This window comes from Myotis daubentonii, chromosome 3 (genome assembly GCF_963259705.1).
Source record: "Myotis daubentonii chromosome 3, mMyoDau2.1, whole genome shotgun sequence".
Classification (NCBI taxonomy): Eukaryota; Metazoa; Chordata; class Mammalia; order Chiroptera; family Vespertilionidae; genus Myotis; species Myotis daubentonii.
In genome coordinates, this window is record NC_081842.1 from 8028506 (window position 1) to 8045266 (window position 16761).

General features: G+C 49.0%; 2 protein-coding genes across 7 annotated transcripts in view; one reads left to right on the plus strand and one right to left on the minus strand.

Moving 5' to 3' along the window:
- HSF2BP (heat shock transcription factor 2 binding protein) overlaps positions 1 to 12476 on the minus strand; it is an 81761-nt gene extending 69285 nt beyond the window's left edge. Inside the window, exons 1-2 of one of the 2 annotated variants that reach the window (XM_059686653.1) lie at positions 12204 to 12476; positions 9455 to 9605 (exon numbers count right to left, since the gene is read on the minus strand). In XM_059686653.1, the coding sequence (XP_059542636.1) occupies positions 9455 to 9602 (148 nt within the window). In that variant the 5' untranslated portion in view covers positions 9603 to 9605; positions 12204 to 12476. Of the gene's footprint in view, positions 1 to 9454; positions 9606 to 11569; positions 11681 to 12203 lie in introns of those variants that run through there. The other variant, XM_059686652.1, reaches the window with a different exon arrangement.
- Positions 11726 to 16761, plus strand: part of RRP1B (ribosomal RNA processing 1B) — a 29535-nt gene continuing 24499 nt past the window's right edge. For 2 of the 5 annotated variants that reach the window (XM_059686625.1, XM_059686626.1), the window contains exon 1: positions 11726 to 11976. In XM_059686625.1, the coding sequence (XP_059542608.1) occupies positions 11859 to 11976 (118 nt within the window). In that variant the 5' untranslated portion in view covers positions 11726 to 11858. The remainder of the gene's footprint in view (positions 11977 to 16761) is intronic. The other 3 variants (XM_059686628.1, XM_059686631.1, XM_059686627.1) reach the window with 3 other exon arrangements.

The following is a 16761-nucleotide window of genomic DNA, read 5'->3' on the forward strand; positions in this document are numbered from 1 at the left end:
CGGAGGGTGATGAGGGTCAACTCCCCTGGCCGAGGCATCAGGCCTGGGCGGGGGGCTGAGCTGGGGATTGGGGGGATATGATGGTCCCCTTGCCCAGGCCTGAAGCCTGGGTCAGAGGCGCCAGGCTTGGGCGGGGGATGGAGCAAGCGATCAGAGGGAGATGGGGGTCCCCTGCCCAGGCATGATTCCTGGGCCAGAGGCCTCAGGCCTGGGCGGGGGCCAGAGCCAGTGATCGGGGGGAGATGGGGGTCCCCTGTCCAAGCCTGACACCTCTGGCGGAGGCGTCAGGCCTGGGCAAGGGGCCGATCAGGCGATCGGAGGGTGATGGGGGTCTACGCCTCTGGCCGAGGCATCAGGCCTGGGCAAGGGGCAGAGCCAGCAATCGGAGGGGCCTGGGGGTCCCCTGCCCAGGCCTGATGCCTGGGCCAGAGGCATCAGGCCTGGGCTGGGGGCAGAACCAGTGATGGGGGGAAATGAGGGTCCCCTGCTCAGGCCTGATGTCTCTGTCAGAGGCGTCAGGCCTGGGCAAGGGGCCGATCCTGCGATTGGAGGGTGATGGGGGTCAACGCCTGAGGGCTCCCAGTATGTGAGAGGGGGCAGGCTGGGCTGAGGGACACTCCCCACACACACACACCCAGTGCACGAATTTCATGCACCGGGCCCCTAGTAGATAACTATAAATGAAAACATTAATCAAAGAAATTTAAACTATACAAAAAGGATCAATTTCTTCTACCCCTTTTTTTTTATCATCTGGCATAGTTATAAATTTACCAGTTGTTCATATTATGAAAATTTGTTCCCATCAAAATAACTATGGAAAGAGTCTCCAATCCAAAATAAAGGCTTTTTAACACCCATTAACTTTTACCTTCTTATCACGTTCTAATAGGTTTAGAAAAGAATTTAGAATTAGCTACTGATGGATTTCATCTTTAGTTGAGCTGAGATTTGGAGGGTGTTGTTTGTTTCCAGCACAAAGGTATGGGCTTCCCCCCAATCCAAAAGTAGAGCTATTCCTATGAAACCATCATAAGCCAAAATGGCATAAAGTGAACAAACAATTACCTGAGGACACATCTTGCATATAGATGCACAAAATAAATGGTTATAAAGCCTAGATGCTAACAGATACAGTTGAAAGTTCTGGCAGCTTGATGCTGAAATGCTGAGTGTGGTTCCCAGCAATGGAAAAAAAAAAAAAAATGAGGGACATCTGTAATACTCTCAACAATATTTTTAAAATTTTTAATTAAAAAACAACAACAGGATTCTCCAGTTTAAAATAAATTATCGAGCCCTAATCGGTTTGGCTCAGTGGATAGAGCAGACTGAAGGGTCCCAGGTTCGATTCCGGTCAAGGGCATGTACCTTGGTTGCGGGCACATCCCCAGTAGGGAGTGTGCAGAGGCAGCTGATCGATGTTTCTCTCTCATCAATATTTCTAACTCTCTATCCCTCTCTTCTCCTCTCTGTAAAAAAATCAATAAAATATAAATAAATAAATAAGTTATTGACACCCACTGAGGCAGGAATAACTCCCTCACTGCTGAATGAATACGCCCAAGAAGGAGAAAATGGGGGGTGGGCTAACTTTCATGCCTCAGAACTGCAATTCACACCCAGGTCAGACCTATTGCAAACCTCGCTACACCTTTTCCAAATTCATGGGCGTCAGTGTTTGAGCCATAATGGAAGTGCTGGGCCAGGAACAGAGCGCTTTCTTCAGGACACCAAGTATTTAGCAATCCCTCCACCTGAGGAGGTCTTCTTTATCGCGGGCACCCAAGCTGTGCACTGTCCCAAAGAGGGTCCCACTTTAAGACTTACACTTCCTGTGAGGTAAGCCTAACTGTCCTCGTTTCATAGACAGGGTAATACCAGGCACTTGAGTTAGACGCAGGATACGGATTACTCCCACATCTCTATATTTCCATTGCTGAGCTCTGCCCTTACTTCCTTACCAAGACGAATCACTTCTTCCTATCTCCCTCCAACTCCATCCATGTGGTCATAGTCCCAAACCTTCCTCAGTGAGCACACTCTCATTAATACTCCATCTTCCATCCAATCCCTCAAGCCTATCCTACACTCAGATACAAAAATCATTCCCCTGAAAACATAATTTTAATGACTATTCTATGTCATTTTCATGTGATTATTTCCAGTTGCTTCTCGTCTCAAATTAAAAACAATAACTCAGGATTATTTTATCTTCTATAAGCTTCTCACACTTACTGACCTCAACTATACTTGACTCTACTATACCTCAACCCTTGCTTCATATGTCCAGCAGAAAAAATAGCTCATTAACCCACAATCAATCCTGCTTACTCCTTTTTGTGACTTTCATACACGACATCATGCTAGTCTAAAAGTTTCCGCTTTTCTAATAAATCATGCCTCTCATTCCCTATAGATTCTCTGGCCGCACCCTCGTCAGTGTTATTCCAAAATCCACCACTTACCTGCCCAGTTTCCCAAAGGGAGTTACTATGCTAGAGTCACAATGAAGTCCAGTATCTACTTGATACTTATCAATGTAAGTCCTTTGGCTGACTTTTAAACAAGTGATCCGTTTTTACTCCGTGGGATCCATTCTCTGTACCATGGCTCACATGATTAGTCTAGGAAGACAGGCCCCTGGGAAGGCCCAAAAGGGCCAACAAACCTAATCCTTATTTTAAAAGGGGGAGGGGTATTTTGTTTTCTTTCATATTGCCCAAGTGGTAAGAATTTAAGAGCCCAAATTAGGTAAGACACTTTAGGTCAGGCTTAGGCCAGAGAAGTAGATGTCTCCAAGGGTCAGCTGAAGTTCAAGTTCACAGTAAAGCCTCCTACAACCACCCCAATCCACTCTGATCTTCTCTCTCTCTCTCTCTCTCTCTCTCTCTCTCTCTCTCTCTCTCTCTCTCTCTGTTAATTCTCACCCAAGGATATTTTTCCCCACTGATTTTCAGAGAGAGTGGAAGGGAGACACACTGATTGGCTGCCTCCTGCACAAACCCCAACCAGGGCTGGGATCAAACCTGAAACCCAGGTACATGTCCTTAACTGAGAATTAAACCCATTCCTGGGTCAATACTCTATCCACTAAGCCATACCAGCCAGGGCAATCTTTTCTTTCTCTTAACACCCAGTTTCCTGTAGTACATATACTACTAGCTTCATGAGATACTGCTACAAATTAGGAGGGTAGGCAGGGCAATTTCTCAGGACCAAGTAGTCAGCCAGGCACAGAACATATAAACAGGGGCTCTGTATTCCCACCAACTTGTACCTTAAGATGGGAATAAAACCATTTTGTCTGAAGGAAAAGTACAGAATGCTCTGACAACATCTAAAAAGTGATGCATCCTAACTAGGCAGACAGATAAGGAAGTGAGACTGTACCTGAGGCTGAGTAAAGCAATATCCAGCCTTTCCAACTTTGGCACAGTATGGGTCAGGTTTTTGGGTGAGAGTGGATTTTGGTGGGTTCTCTGCTTAGTTTTTGGTCTTTATCCTAAGAGCAAAGAGAAGCCATTGAAGACTTAAGCAGGGGAATGAAACAGTAAGACAACTGTTAAAAATACTCAATGTCACTAATCATCAGAGTGATGCAAATTAAATCCACAATGAGGTATCATCTCCCACCTGCCAGAATGGCTACAGTCAATAAATCAACAAGTGCTGGTGAGGATGTGGAGAAAAGGGAACCCTAGTACACTGCTGGTGGAAATGCAGACTGGTGCAGCCACTGTGGAAAACACTATGGGGTTTCCTCAAATAAGTAAAACTGGAACTGTCTTTTGATCCAACCATCCCACTTCTGGGAATATATCCTAAGAATACCGAAATACCAATCAGAAAGAATATATGCACAGCAACGCAATTTATAATAGCTAAGATCCGGAAACAGCCCAAGTGCCCATCAGTAGACAAGTGGATAAAAAAGCTGTGGTATCCTATATAATAAAAGCCAAATATGCACATCAACCAAACAGCAAAACAACTGGTTGTTATGATGCTCACTGACCACCAGGTGCAGGAGCTGCCCTCTGGTGGTCAGTGTGCTCCAACAGGGGGAGCACCGCCCAGGCAGAAGCCAGGCTTATGGCTGGCAAGTGCAGCGGCAGTTGGGGGGCCAAACGGTAAGGAGCAAGGAGTCCCAGACTGCAAGAGGGATGTCCGGAAGCAGGCCTAAGCCGGCAGTCAGACATCCCCCAAGGGGTCCCGGACTGGGAGAAGGCGCATGCAGGGCTGAGGGACCTCGGCCCCTGTGCACGAATTTCATGCACCTATATAATAAAAGCCCAGCAACCGAACGGTGGAACAACCAGAACAACCGGTCGACCAGTCACTATGACACGCACTGACCACCAGGGGGCAGACGCTCAATGCAAGAGCTGTCCCCTGGTGGTCAGTGCACTACCACAGTGGGAGCGCTTCTTGGCTGACCAGGATGAGCGGCTGCTCCTGCTGTGAACACCGGGCTGACAGGCAGGAACCCGATCCTCAGCTCCTCGCCCCAGGCTCCTCCTCCGCGTTCCCTGCCACCTCCTCCGGATGCCCACAGGCTGCGCAGCGCAGCCACTGGGCTTGCAGAGCTGACCCTGGAGGCTGGGAGACAAGTTCATGGCCACCACGGGATTGAGGCCTACTCCGCCGCCTCTCAGTGCTATTGTCCCTGAATGGGTCCCCTGGAGAGGTGAATGCTGGAACAGGGAACAGCCGCTCAGAGGGCAGATTCACAGCCACTCGGCTGACCAGGATGAATGGTGATCCCACAGCAGGTGATCCCCACAGGCTACTCCGCCTACCAGTGCACGAATCCCATGCTCCAGGCCTCTAGTATTTATATAATGGAATACTATGCAGCTGTAACAAAAAAATCTCTTACCCTTTGAGACGGCATGGATGGACCTGGAGATTATTACACTAAGTAAAATGAGCCAGTCAGAGAAAGACAAGTATCACATGATCTCACTTATGTGTGGAATCTAATGAACAAATAGGTCCAGAGACATAGAAGCATGGAACAGACTGACAAATCTCAGAGGGAAAGGGAGAGGAGGAGGTGGGAAGACATTAACCAAAGAACTTATATGCATATCTGCATAGCCCATGGACACAGACAATAGTAAAGTGAAGGCCTGGGGTGGGGCAGGAGCCAAGTGGAGGAAAGTAAAGGGGTTGGGCGGAAGAGGGACATCTGTAATATTCTCAACAAAAATAAATTTTAAAAAATATAACCTCAGGTGAGGGTTAAAAAAAGGCTGAATTGTTAAAAATTACTTGGGCTTCCCTGGCCAGGTCACTCAGTTGGTTGGAGTTTCATCCTGAAGATCCAAAGATTTTGAGTTCAATCCCCAGCCATGGTGCGTATGGGAGGCAACCGATTGATGTTTCTCTCTCTTTCTCTCCCCCTTCCTCTCTCTAAACATATCCTCGGGTATTTTTGTTGTTGTTGCTATTAATTCTCATCTGAGGATATTTTTTCCATTGATTTTTAGAGAGAGAAGAAGGTAGGGAGGGGAGAAGAGGGGGAGGGAGAGAGGGAAGGAGCAAGGAAGGGAGGGGATATACAGCAGTGTGAAACACACTGATTGGTTGCTTCCTGCATACTCCCTGACTAGGGCTGGGGGTCAAACCTGCAAACCAGGCACATGCCCTAGACTGGGAATCAAACCCGAGACCCTTTGGTGCACGGGCTGATGCTCTAACCCAGTGGTTCTCAACCTTCTGGCCCTTTAAATACAGTTCCTCATGTTGTGACCCAACCATAAAATTATTTTCGTTGCTACTTCATAACTGTAATGTTGCTACTGTTATGAATCGTAATGTAAACATCTGATATGCAGGATGGTCTTAGGTGACTCCTGTGAAAGGGTAGTTCGACCGCCAAAGGGGTCGCGACCCACAGGTTGAGAACCGCTGCTCTAACCAATGAGAACACTGGCCAGGGCTGGGGTGAGGATTTCTTTTTAACCTTTTTTTTTTTTTTCCCAAACATATTTTATTGATTTTAGAGAGGAAGGGAGAGGGAGAGACAGAAACATCAGTGATGAGAGAGAATCATTGATTGGCTGCCTCCTGCATGCCACCTACTGGGGATCCAGCCTGCAGTCCAGGCATGTGCCCTTGGCCAGAATCGAACCTGGGACCCTTCAGTTTTCAGGCCAACCCTCTATCCATTGAGCCAAACCAGCTAGGACAAGGATTTTTTTTTTTTAATTACTTAGGCTACAGTGCATAGAACAGACTGGAGAGTGGCAATGAGTGAATGCTGCCAGGAGGCAGAGATTCAGGCAAAATGATAGGGGCCTGGACTCAGGCAGTGGCGGTGACAATGGAGGTAAGCTGACAAACTCAGGTTGTACCCGTGAGGGAAAATGTGTAGGACTTACTGGCAGACCAGTGAGGGTTGAATAGTGAGCAGGAGAAGTGGGCAACAAGGAGGATCCTCGATTGGTCTGCATGTGGATGGTCTAGGGAGAGTCAGGCAGCACAGTTTTAGGTGAGGAGGGAGGATGGATATCATGAGGGGGGCTAATATAATGAGTCCGACGTAGAAAGTAAAAATGAGCTTGCTCTGAGACAGTGAAACTCTATCCTGCAATTGTCAGGCTGGGACAAGACACACAGTAAGCTAGCTGCCACCTTAACAGGAAACAATACTCCCCTCATGGACACACTGCAACTGTGAAAGAGTCATAATGACCCCTTCTTTCAGTGACTGATAGTTTCTTATTCAGAGAAAGCTTATTCTGTAAAATCCCACACTACCAGAAATTTTACTTATACCAGTAAGAAGGAAACAGCCCTCTCTCACCTACAGAGTCAAAATCACTGGGACCCAGCAGCAGCCTTGATTTCCAGCTAGCTGCAGGGTTTCAAATAAGGATTTCTAGACACTAGTGCTCATTGATGTACGTTTTGTAGTTTTCAAGGAAACGGGCCCTGGGTCCACTGCAGTGAGACCTGATGCTGACCCTTTGGCACACAGCCCTACTTTGCTTAGAGCCCATCAAAACATGACTTCATTTGCACTTCACCTACTCCACCCTGCCCAAGTGCTACAGCAGCTCTGTCCTTTCGTTTTTTGGCACGATGCCCCGGCTCCTCTGGGGTGTGGTCTCCCTGACTACAATGAGCCCATAAACCCGACCTTGGGAGACTCCCAGGTCCTTTCTGATGGCCATAGACTGATTAGGCTGGGACAAACATTTAGAATTTTAAGTGATTGCCAAACACGTGAGAAAAAATACCGCACAGCAGTTAGGGCCTGAGCCTGGAGGAGGTCTGAGCTAGAGATAAATGCAGGGGCCACTGGCACCAAGACGGTAACTGAAGCTGTGGGCAGAGACTGCCCAGAGAGGCCATGGAGTGAGGAGAGAGTGGGCCTAGGCCTGAGCCTCAAGAAACTCCATTGGCTGACAAAGAAGGATGAGTCAGCAGAGGAAAGTGAGAAGAAATGGCTGAGAGATCAGTGAGGAAAGAGGTAACCACATGGCATGGGAAAGGACAAGATCTCCTGAAGCAGTGATGGCGAACCTTTTGAGCTCGGCGTGTCAGCATTTTGAAAAACCCTAACTTAACTCTGGTGCCGTGTCACATATAGAATTTTTTTGATATTTGCAACCATAGTAAAACAAAGAATTATATTTTTGATATTTATTTTATATATTTAAATGCCATTTAACAAAGAAAAATCAACCAAAAAAATGAGTTCGCATGTCAGCTCTGACACGCGTCATAGGTTCGCCATCCCTGTCCTAAAATCTAACGTTGATCATGTCACTAGACTCATGGGTGGCCCTAGCTTTTGTGAGCACAATTTGATTTTGGTAGAGGACTGATCTCCAAAGACTGACCCATGCTCATCTGTTCATGAGACCCTGGTACACTTCCCAGAATGCCAGTTTTACTAATTTGCAGATTGCCACTCTCTGCTACCAGTTACCACTTTCCTTCCTTTAAGATAAATGCACTTGGGATGACTGACTGTTCTCAGAAGGTTGCTGGATGAGCAATGCATCAGAACTGGGAAGTTTAAGAAGCCAATGATCTGAAGCCATGGTAACCAGTGACATGGACATATCCAGCAGGATCCTGATGGGAAACAAATCAACCCAGATGTTAAGACTTTATGGGATCGCAAAGGTAAGAGACCCAACGGGGACAGTGAAGCACCCAGGGACTAGCAATGCCCCTCAGCTGAAGGAATGAGGGGAGGAAACGGTGTTACTGGAGCCCAGTGAGAGCTGAGACTGTGGAGGCTCTGCTGCCTTCCATTGGGGAGCCCTGCTGGCAGCGAGGGAGCCAGAGGCAAGCATTCTGCAGGAACCTACAGCACCTGGCAGAGGAGAGTGGATCTGAGGATTCCAGAGAGACAATAAACGAGGCAGGGAGTTATGGCGACCATGAGCATTCTCCTGGCGAACGGAATGTGCCCGCCCCCTGACCAAACACATCTGCACAAACCAGAAACTTGTACTGTTAAGATAACTTCTTGCCTGGACTAGTGCTAGAAACACAACCTACACCCCCTCAATGCACCTTTTCTACAGGTGATGGCAAATAGACGCCTTGTGGTGAGTCAACCTTAACCACTGAAAGTTGATTGATTATAATTCAGCTTCAATTAGGCAAGTGCTGAATCAATCCTAGAATATCTCCAGGAACGTCAATAGGCTCCTGGATTGATATCTTATGTGACAGCTCAGCTCAACTCTCATCGTCTAAATGGACAAGGGCTAGAAACTGACCAACCCATCAACCTAGAGACAAGCAAGCACACATTCAGCCATCTCTACAGATGCATTTAACTGCATGGCAAGATCCTTAACTTCCATCGGTAAGGACTTAATTTTTGGAGCAGAGCTTTTAAATTATAAAAAATAGCCCTGGCTGGTTTGGCTCAGTGGATAGAGAGTTGGCCTGTGGACTGAAGGGCCCCAGGTTCGTTTCCGGTCAAGGGCATGTACCTTGGTTGTGGGCACAACCCCAGTAGGGGGTGTGCAGGAGGCAGCTGATCAATGTTTCTCTCTCACTGATGTTTCTAACTCTCTATCCCTCTCCCTTCTTCTCTATAAAAATATCAAATATATATATATATATATATATGTATATGTATGTATATATATATATGTATGTATATGTATGTATGTATGTATATATATATAATTCTTCTGCCAAGGAAGGAGGTGGAGAGAAAGAGAAACTGGTAATACATACTTCAGAGAGCTAGCAACCCTTCCTCCAACACAAACAACACAGGTCCCAGTCACTCATTCCAGCCCCTCCTTTTCTAACTTTGTCATATCTGACTCTCCCAAATGTAATGAAGAACTAGAACGGTACCTTGAGGTTTATTTACAATTATTTTACCGTTATCTATGTCAGTAAGGCAAACATGCTGGACCAGACTGCTGTCACCAACAACGCCTGCTAGAGAGGAAGCAAGACTCACTTTTTTCTACAATCTTTAATTTCTGGAAGCTTTCCAGTACTTCCCCATTTAGTATCCTGGGTAGGAAGTCCCGTATTTGCATCACTTCAGTCGTCAGCCGTTCCAGATCCTTCTTCCGGACTTTAACAAACTCTTCTTTAGTTCCCATAAGCTGGAAGAACAAACAGGTCTTCAGATTATTACATTTCTCTTCGGGTGACTAGAACCAGCGGCCCCTCGGCGTGCTTCCCTTTTCACGCCTTTCACCTTCATAGCTTCAAACGCACGTCTGTACCTACAGCGCCCTCTGCTGTACAGATCACACCTTAGAGCCCACGCCCCAGCCTACACAACGGGAGCTACTTCTTCACGTGCATACCAGGCCCCGTGCCTGAACGTCCAAGAAAACCAGGCCCCGTGCCTGAACGTCCAAGAAAACGCCAGCAACTTCTCCCTAACGTTTCAGCGCCCAGCTCATCGGGAGGAAAGGGAGTTTCCTAGATTCCTACCGGGTGCCCAAGCCCTCGGCTGGCCCCCTCATTCAGTGTCCACCGTAACCCTTCCAGGTTGCCCGGGTCAGAAACAGGAAGTGGGGTGACTCAAAGCACCGCCATTAACAGGGGACAGAACCAAGATCCTCCTCCATCGCGTGTGGTGGAAGCGACATCGGGGCGACTGGGAATCTACACTAAGCCCCGACACAGCCTCACAGCCTCGCGGGGAGGGTCGGCTCTGGGTGTCCGAGGGGCACCACCGCCATCTCGTGCTCCCGCCCACCGCGCAGCCTCCTGGACCGGCCTCCAGTATCAGAGGCAGGGTCGCTCGGCCTGCACCCCAGGCCACGCCAGAGGCTCAGGGCCGTTTTCAGGCGCCCTGGACGAGGCCGACAGAGTCGGCAAAGCGAGGTTACGTAAGCAAAGGGTGGCCGCTCAGACACGCGGGCGGCGGCCCAGGCCTCCCCACTGACCCCGCAGGCCTCCTCAGCGCCGCCCGCCTCGCCCATGGCCGCCGCGGCCCTGGCTCCCGGTGCCTGCGCTGCGCTGCGAGGCGCCCTCTGACCCCTCACACCAGAATGCGCGGGAACTAGCGCGAGAACGTGAGCACCACGGTCGGGTATGGAGAGCGGCAAGGCTCAAACCTCGTGGAGTTTGCGCAGCCTTCTCTGCCCCGCGGACCGGGGGTGGGCACGGCCAGGTCTCGCGTCGGATCTTCGGGCTTAGCTGGGGTTTTAAACTTGGTCACTGCCAAGTGGAAAAACAGTAAGACCCGGGTGTAAGCATTGAGTGAAATACTGTTTGCGGAGAGATGCTAAACTAAGGGGCCATGCGTTCAAGGGCACTGCCCGCCCGCGCTCGGTCCGAGCTCCTCTAGCGAGGGTGGACGGCGTCTAACAATAGGTTCTTGGGGGAAGTCTGCGGGTTAGGGAGTGTCGGTGCAGCCCGCTAGCCCTGACTGAAATAACCAGCATAAACTTGGAGACGTCTCCTAGTCCACTCGCTTGTCCCAGATAGGCCCCCTGGGTTCTCAAAATACGGTGCAGCTTAGGGTTGAAATACACCCGAGTTACTTTACGACTAAGTCTTGGTCACTAAGTCACTAAGACTTCGTTTGTCTCTGAAACTCGCAGGAAGTGTACTCTGCCGAATCCCAGAGTGTGTGCTCTCCATGCCTGAGGGCGGTCTCACGAGGACACTCCAGATCCCTGTCCCCGCCTGGAAGCTGCCTGCACTTCCCTTTCCCTGCCCCAGGCCCAACCTCCGCACAGGGACCTGCCATGCCCTGCCCTGGACCCTGCCCTGCTGGCATTCAGGCACCTGCGCCCGCACTGGGACCTGCGCCTGCACCAGGACCAAGACACGGGGAGACGCGGGAAGGGCGCTCCCTACGCCTGGCCATGGAGGCCTCTCCATGGGGCTGTCCCCAACATCCCACTAAGAAAGCGAAGAACGGCCCTTCTTCCCAGGCTCCACCGGCCGAGGCGGTACCAGAAGTCTAATACAGTTAAAAACTCGGTGCCGTGTATTTTGCAGGACAGCTGCCAACCAAATGGGTATTTTTGTGAGTGGACTTAGAGATTCTAGGCCTTTTACAACTGGCCATCCGACTCTTCCTGGCCAAGACCCAGCCCTGGCTAACCTCGCCGTCAACGGCCTGGCGCCCTATCGACCGAACAACAGCGAAGGAGCGACGCCAACCACCACTGGCTTGTGCCGCGGCCGGCGGCGCTCGCTCCCAGAACGCGCTGCGAGGGCCGGCGGCGCCTTTGTGACGTCATCACCCCGCGCCCCGCCGCCGTCGCCGTCGCCGCCGCGTTCTGCGCAGTTGCGGCCGAAGCGGCGCGGCGGCGGTCGCTTGGCAGCGGCGGAAGGCTGAGGGACGGCGGGTTGTGGCCGGGGATGCTCCGGCGGGTTGGAGGGCCCCCGCCATGCAGCCGGCCGAGATCCAGTTCGCCCAGCGGCTGGCGTCCCACGAGAAGGGCATCCGGGACCGGGCGGTGAAGAAGCTGCGCCAGTACATCAGCGTGAAGACGCAGCGGGAGACAGGTGGGCGCCCGGCGGTCAGCCGCGCCACATGGCGGCAGGACGGGCCGCGCTCCGCCCCGACTCCGGCCGCGTGCTCCTGTGTGTGTGTGCGCCCCGGGGGTCTAGTCTCGTTTTACATTTGGGGGAGAGAGGCTGCCGGGGGTTAGGGAGTCTGATGGAAGTCCCAGCGAGTGAGGACACTGAGAGTAGACCCGGTCTGTCCGACACCGAGCCGATGCTTTACGTACCAGGCTCAGCCTGATCCATCCTGCTGGGCGCCTCACGCAATCGTGCCATCTTCAGACCCGTGCTTTCAGGAGCTGGGGTGACGGGGGAGAAGACAGCCCTGCCCTAGAGGAACTTGTGCTCGTAAAGCCGGGGCGGGGAGGTCAGGCGAGCAGAGCCTTCGTAGTGTAAGTAACGGAAATGGAGATCGTAGGCGGTGGTCCAGGGAGGCCGCTCTGGGGCGAGGTTGCTCGGAGCCGAGCAGAGGCGGGAGGAAGAGCGGAGCAGGCCCAAGAAATGCTGGGGGAGACCAGGAAGTCAGGGCGGGTGAGGCCGGGTCACTTTGGGGGTTGGAGTTGGATTGTAACCGCAGCGGGTGCTGTTGAAGGATTTCGTTTACGCGATGCAGTATGTGTCCTGTAGATCCTTGTGCTCCCTGAGGTGTGAACTGCCATAGGAAAGGGAGGCTTTCTATTGCACTGAGATCAAGTTGGCTTTATTTACTAGTCCACTGAGGGTCTACTTGAAACAATACGTGTTACCTCCCCCTATGCTGACATTGTCAGTTTATTTACTTAGGAAAGGACACCCAGAAAAAAAGGAAATATAATAATATGGGAAGTCTGCTAGAAAGAGGAATGAAGACCAAAATTCTCGATTTCAATTGTGTTGGGATCTCCCTTGACAGACTTAATTTACTCTCCTGGTTTTAGGTATCCCAGATATATTGAAGGCGCTTCAATCTAAACGTCTAGCCCTAACCGGTTTGGCTCAGTGTATAGAGCGTCGGCCTGCGGACTCAAGGGTCCCAGGTTCGATTCCGGTCAAGGGCATGTACCTTGGTTGCGGGCACATCCCCAGCAGGGGGTGTGCAGGAGGCAGCAGACCGATGTTTCTCTCTGTCCGACTCCATTGCTCTCTGTAAAAAATCGATAAAATATATTTTTTTTTTAAATCTTAACGTGTAGCCAAGACCTTCGCTACTTTCAGCTCAGCTGTGCCCCACTAACTGGGCCTCTCCACCTGGATGTCCCACAGGCACCTCGGACTCAGAATGCCTGAAAGGGACTCATTTTCTTCCCCCCAAAACCTGTTCTTTTCTGCTGCCCATCTGCCACCTGTTCTTAGTTTGTTCCCACCGTCCACTCAGACTGGAGCTGGATTCATGGCATTGTCCTGGACTTCTCTCTTCCTCACCCTCTCCAACCCCCACCCCCACATCCAGTATCCTTCAGTCATACCTCTTTCATCTCCTGAATTACTCTTTTCTGGCCCCTATCTTCTTTATCTCATCAGGGCTTCTGTACTGGCTTATTTCCTAACTGATTTCCTTGACTCCTCTTGTGCCCCCCTTGAACCCATCCTCCATAAACCAGCTCAGTCATCTTCCTAAAACAGCTCCGATCTCCTCACCACCTTCCTGGAATTCCAGGCCTGCGAATCACCTCTCCTCCCCTTTTCTTTCCGCCTAATCCCCTACATGGCTGCCTCCTGCGCTAACAGCAAACCATTCCTGGGTGCTGGTGTACCTGCCCTATGTCTCATCTCCGCCTTTGCTTCTCTTGTGCACGCAAAAAAGATTTCGTTTACGCGATGCAGTGTGTGTCCTGTAGATCCTTGATCCACTCCCGGTATTCAGTGTCACTCTTCTTATCATCTCACCCCCTCTCTAGGATTCTGAAATACCCAGTTTGTCTCTATTGTAGTACTTGGCTACATTGCTTCTTAATTATCTGTTAATGTGTCGCTCCTACCTCAAAACACTGTAAGCGTCCATCTGTTTTCTTAGCTGGAGTGGGAGCACATCCAGGCGTATAAGGGCCTGGCTGTATACAAAAACAGAAGAAAGGCCAGATGCAATGCATATGGGCTGAGACAGCCAGAAAGAACCTGTTCCTCAAACCCCTTTGATGAGCAGGTTCAGGATGTGAGATGCTGAGGCAGGGGCATGAGGCCAGTGGTTTTACACCAACCAGTGCCCCAGGGTGTTTTCTGGTTAGCACCCATCAGACCTAAAGTTACTTGTCTGGTACCTCTTGTTCATTGCTGTACCCACATTGCAAGAGAATAGTGGCCCTTCAGAAAACTAACTGCAGAGTGAATGTCATAGAGGTGGTGATGGGACAGAATAAGAATAAGCATGGTCTCTGCCACAGCTGTGCTCCATCAAAATAGAAACACAAGTTTGGAAATAACTGGGCCTGACATTTGAATCTCATTGACAGGCTGAAATTTTTTTGTGTCTTGTCTTGGGCACAGTAAAAAAAATCCGATATTTTACTTTTTTTTTTAATACAAATATTTTTTGAATTCTCAGATATGTTTATTATATTTTTATTTCAGAGAGGAAGGGAGAGGTAGAGAGAGATAGAAACATCAATGATAAGAGAGAATCATTGATTGGCTGCCTCCTGCATGCCCCACACTGGGGATTGAGCCCGCAACCCAGGCATATGCCCTGACCCGGAATCGAACCATGACCTCCTGGTTCATAGGTCGATGCTCAACCACTGAGCCATGCCAGCCAGGCACATAGCTTTGTGATTTTAAAAACAAATAAGAAGTTCTGTATCACTTAAAGCAACTAAATGTTGCCTGAGTGCTCTATCAGTTCTTCAACTTTAATTTGCATTCTTTTTTATTTTTATTTTTGTGGCACATAAGGTAGCAGTACATGTTACAGTTGGTGGGTGTTAGATTTGTGGCAGTACTGGGTGAAATAATTGTTTTTTCATACTTATAATGTTGGGGGTGGGGGTCTCTCAACCCAATATGGTACTGATTAGGAGCAGTGCCTGTTCTGACAGGTGTGGGTTCGAGTATAACACTTCACCCCCACCTGAAACGGCTTCTGTGCTCACTCGTGGTGAGAGAGGCTGTTGGATTTTCTCATTTCAAAGCTTGGTATTTCCTACATCCACCTCTCATTTTCACTTCCCCTCAGTTGATTGGAACGAACTAAGCCTATACTGTCAGAAACTTAGTTGTATTAAGTTTAAGAGACTCAACCCCTGGAAGAAAACGCAGGTCAAGAAGCAGTTGTGGAAGGAAACTGCTTTGAATATGCACTTCACCTTCAGAGTTTTGAAAGAAATTAAATAATGAATATGTCTCTGTTTTGCTTTAAATGCTTCAAACATTGGTACCTTGTTTTTATCAGCTAAATTCTTGGGTGAAAACAAGTGGTCTTTATACTTATATTGAAAATAGATATTTTAAACAGGAGAAGAGCTTCAACAGCCTATGGGTAGAGAATGTGAGACAATCATAATACCCACAAATTGAACAGTGCTTTGCTCTTACACAATGCTTCTGGTACTTGCTCTTAATTTCGGCCTGAATCATAAACATTACATATATTATAGGCAAGGAAACAGGCATTAGCAACAGTTCTCTAACATTGCACTGCTGGTATAAATAGCAAGCTGAGACCTGGCCAAGGGTTTGTTTCTACTGTACTTTGTTTCTTCATCTAGGATGAAACAGTCAAAATTCGCTTTCTTGTCCAGCTCCCTTTCCTGCCCACTGTCTAGGACAGGGGTGGGCAAACTTTTTGACTCGAGGGCCACAGTGGGTTCTTAAACTGGACCGAGGGCCGGAACAAAAGCATGGATGGAGTGTTTGTGTGAACTAATATAAATTCAAAGTAAACATCATTACATAAAAGGGTACGGTCTTTTTTTTTTTTTTTTTTTTTTTAGTTTTATTCATTTCAAACGGGCCGGATCCGGCCCGCAGGCCGTAGTTTGCCCACGGCTGGTCTAGGATCTGCTAATCACAGTTACTTGGTCAGAATCTGTTTTCAATTACAGAAGCATCTGGCATATCATCTTTTATCTTCACCCATTACAGGTATGGGTTGTCCACTGAGACAGATTATCACTTAAAGAGTTAGACATTTTGTTGCACTTGAAGAACTGTCTGGAGATATACACTGCTATTTTTAAATGAAAGGGGCCAGAATACAGAATATGTAGAACACGTGATGCTATTTAGGTCACACACAACTGCATTTCTGTATCACACGTAAGTAAATGCATAGGAAAGATACATATCAGCAGATAACAATAATCCCCTGGGAGGAGACTGGGGTTTGGGTCACAGTGATCAAAGCACTTTTGATTGTCTAACTTGATATAGTATATGAAATTTTTGCCATGAAAATGTGTTCTTATTGGTTAGGACTCTCTCAATTGCAATTGGAGAAAACATCCAAGCCTCCCTAGTTTTAAGGGCAAACTGAAACACAGCTTCATGCAGAGCTCAACTAAAGACACCAGAACCCAGTTTTTCTCTGTTGCAAATTCTGCCTACCCCCAGATTGGTTTCCTTCTCAGACATACTCCACAACATGTGTCAAGCTGGCAGAGCGCAGGTCCAAACTGTGTCTTCTCTTCAAGTCTACTGAGAGAGAACTGGAGATTTTCCTAAAGCCTGAGCGAGGGCCTGTCTATCTGTGGGGGGTCCATTCTTGAACAAGCCCTGTGGCCAAGGGAATTCATGCTGATTTGGCTGGCATAAGCTCAACTCACTGATTTGCCTCCATATGGATAAGTCCAACCCAGACCACTGCCTCCTTCC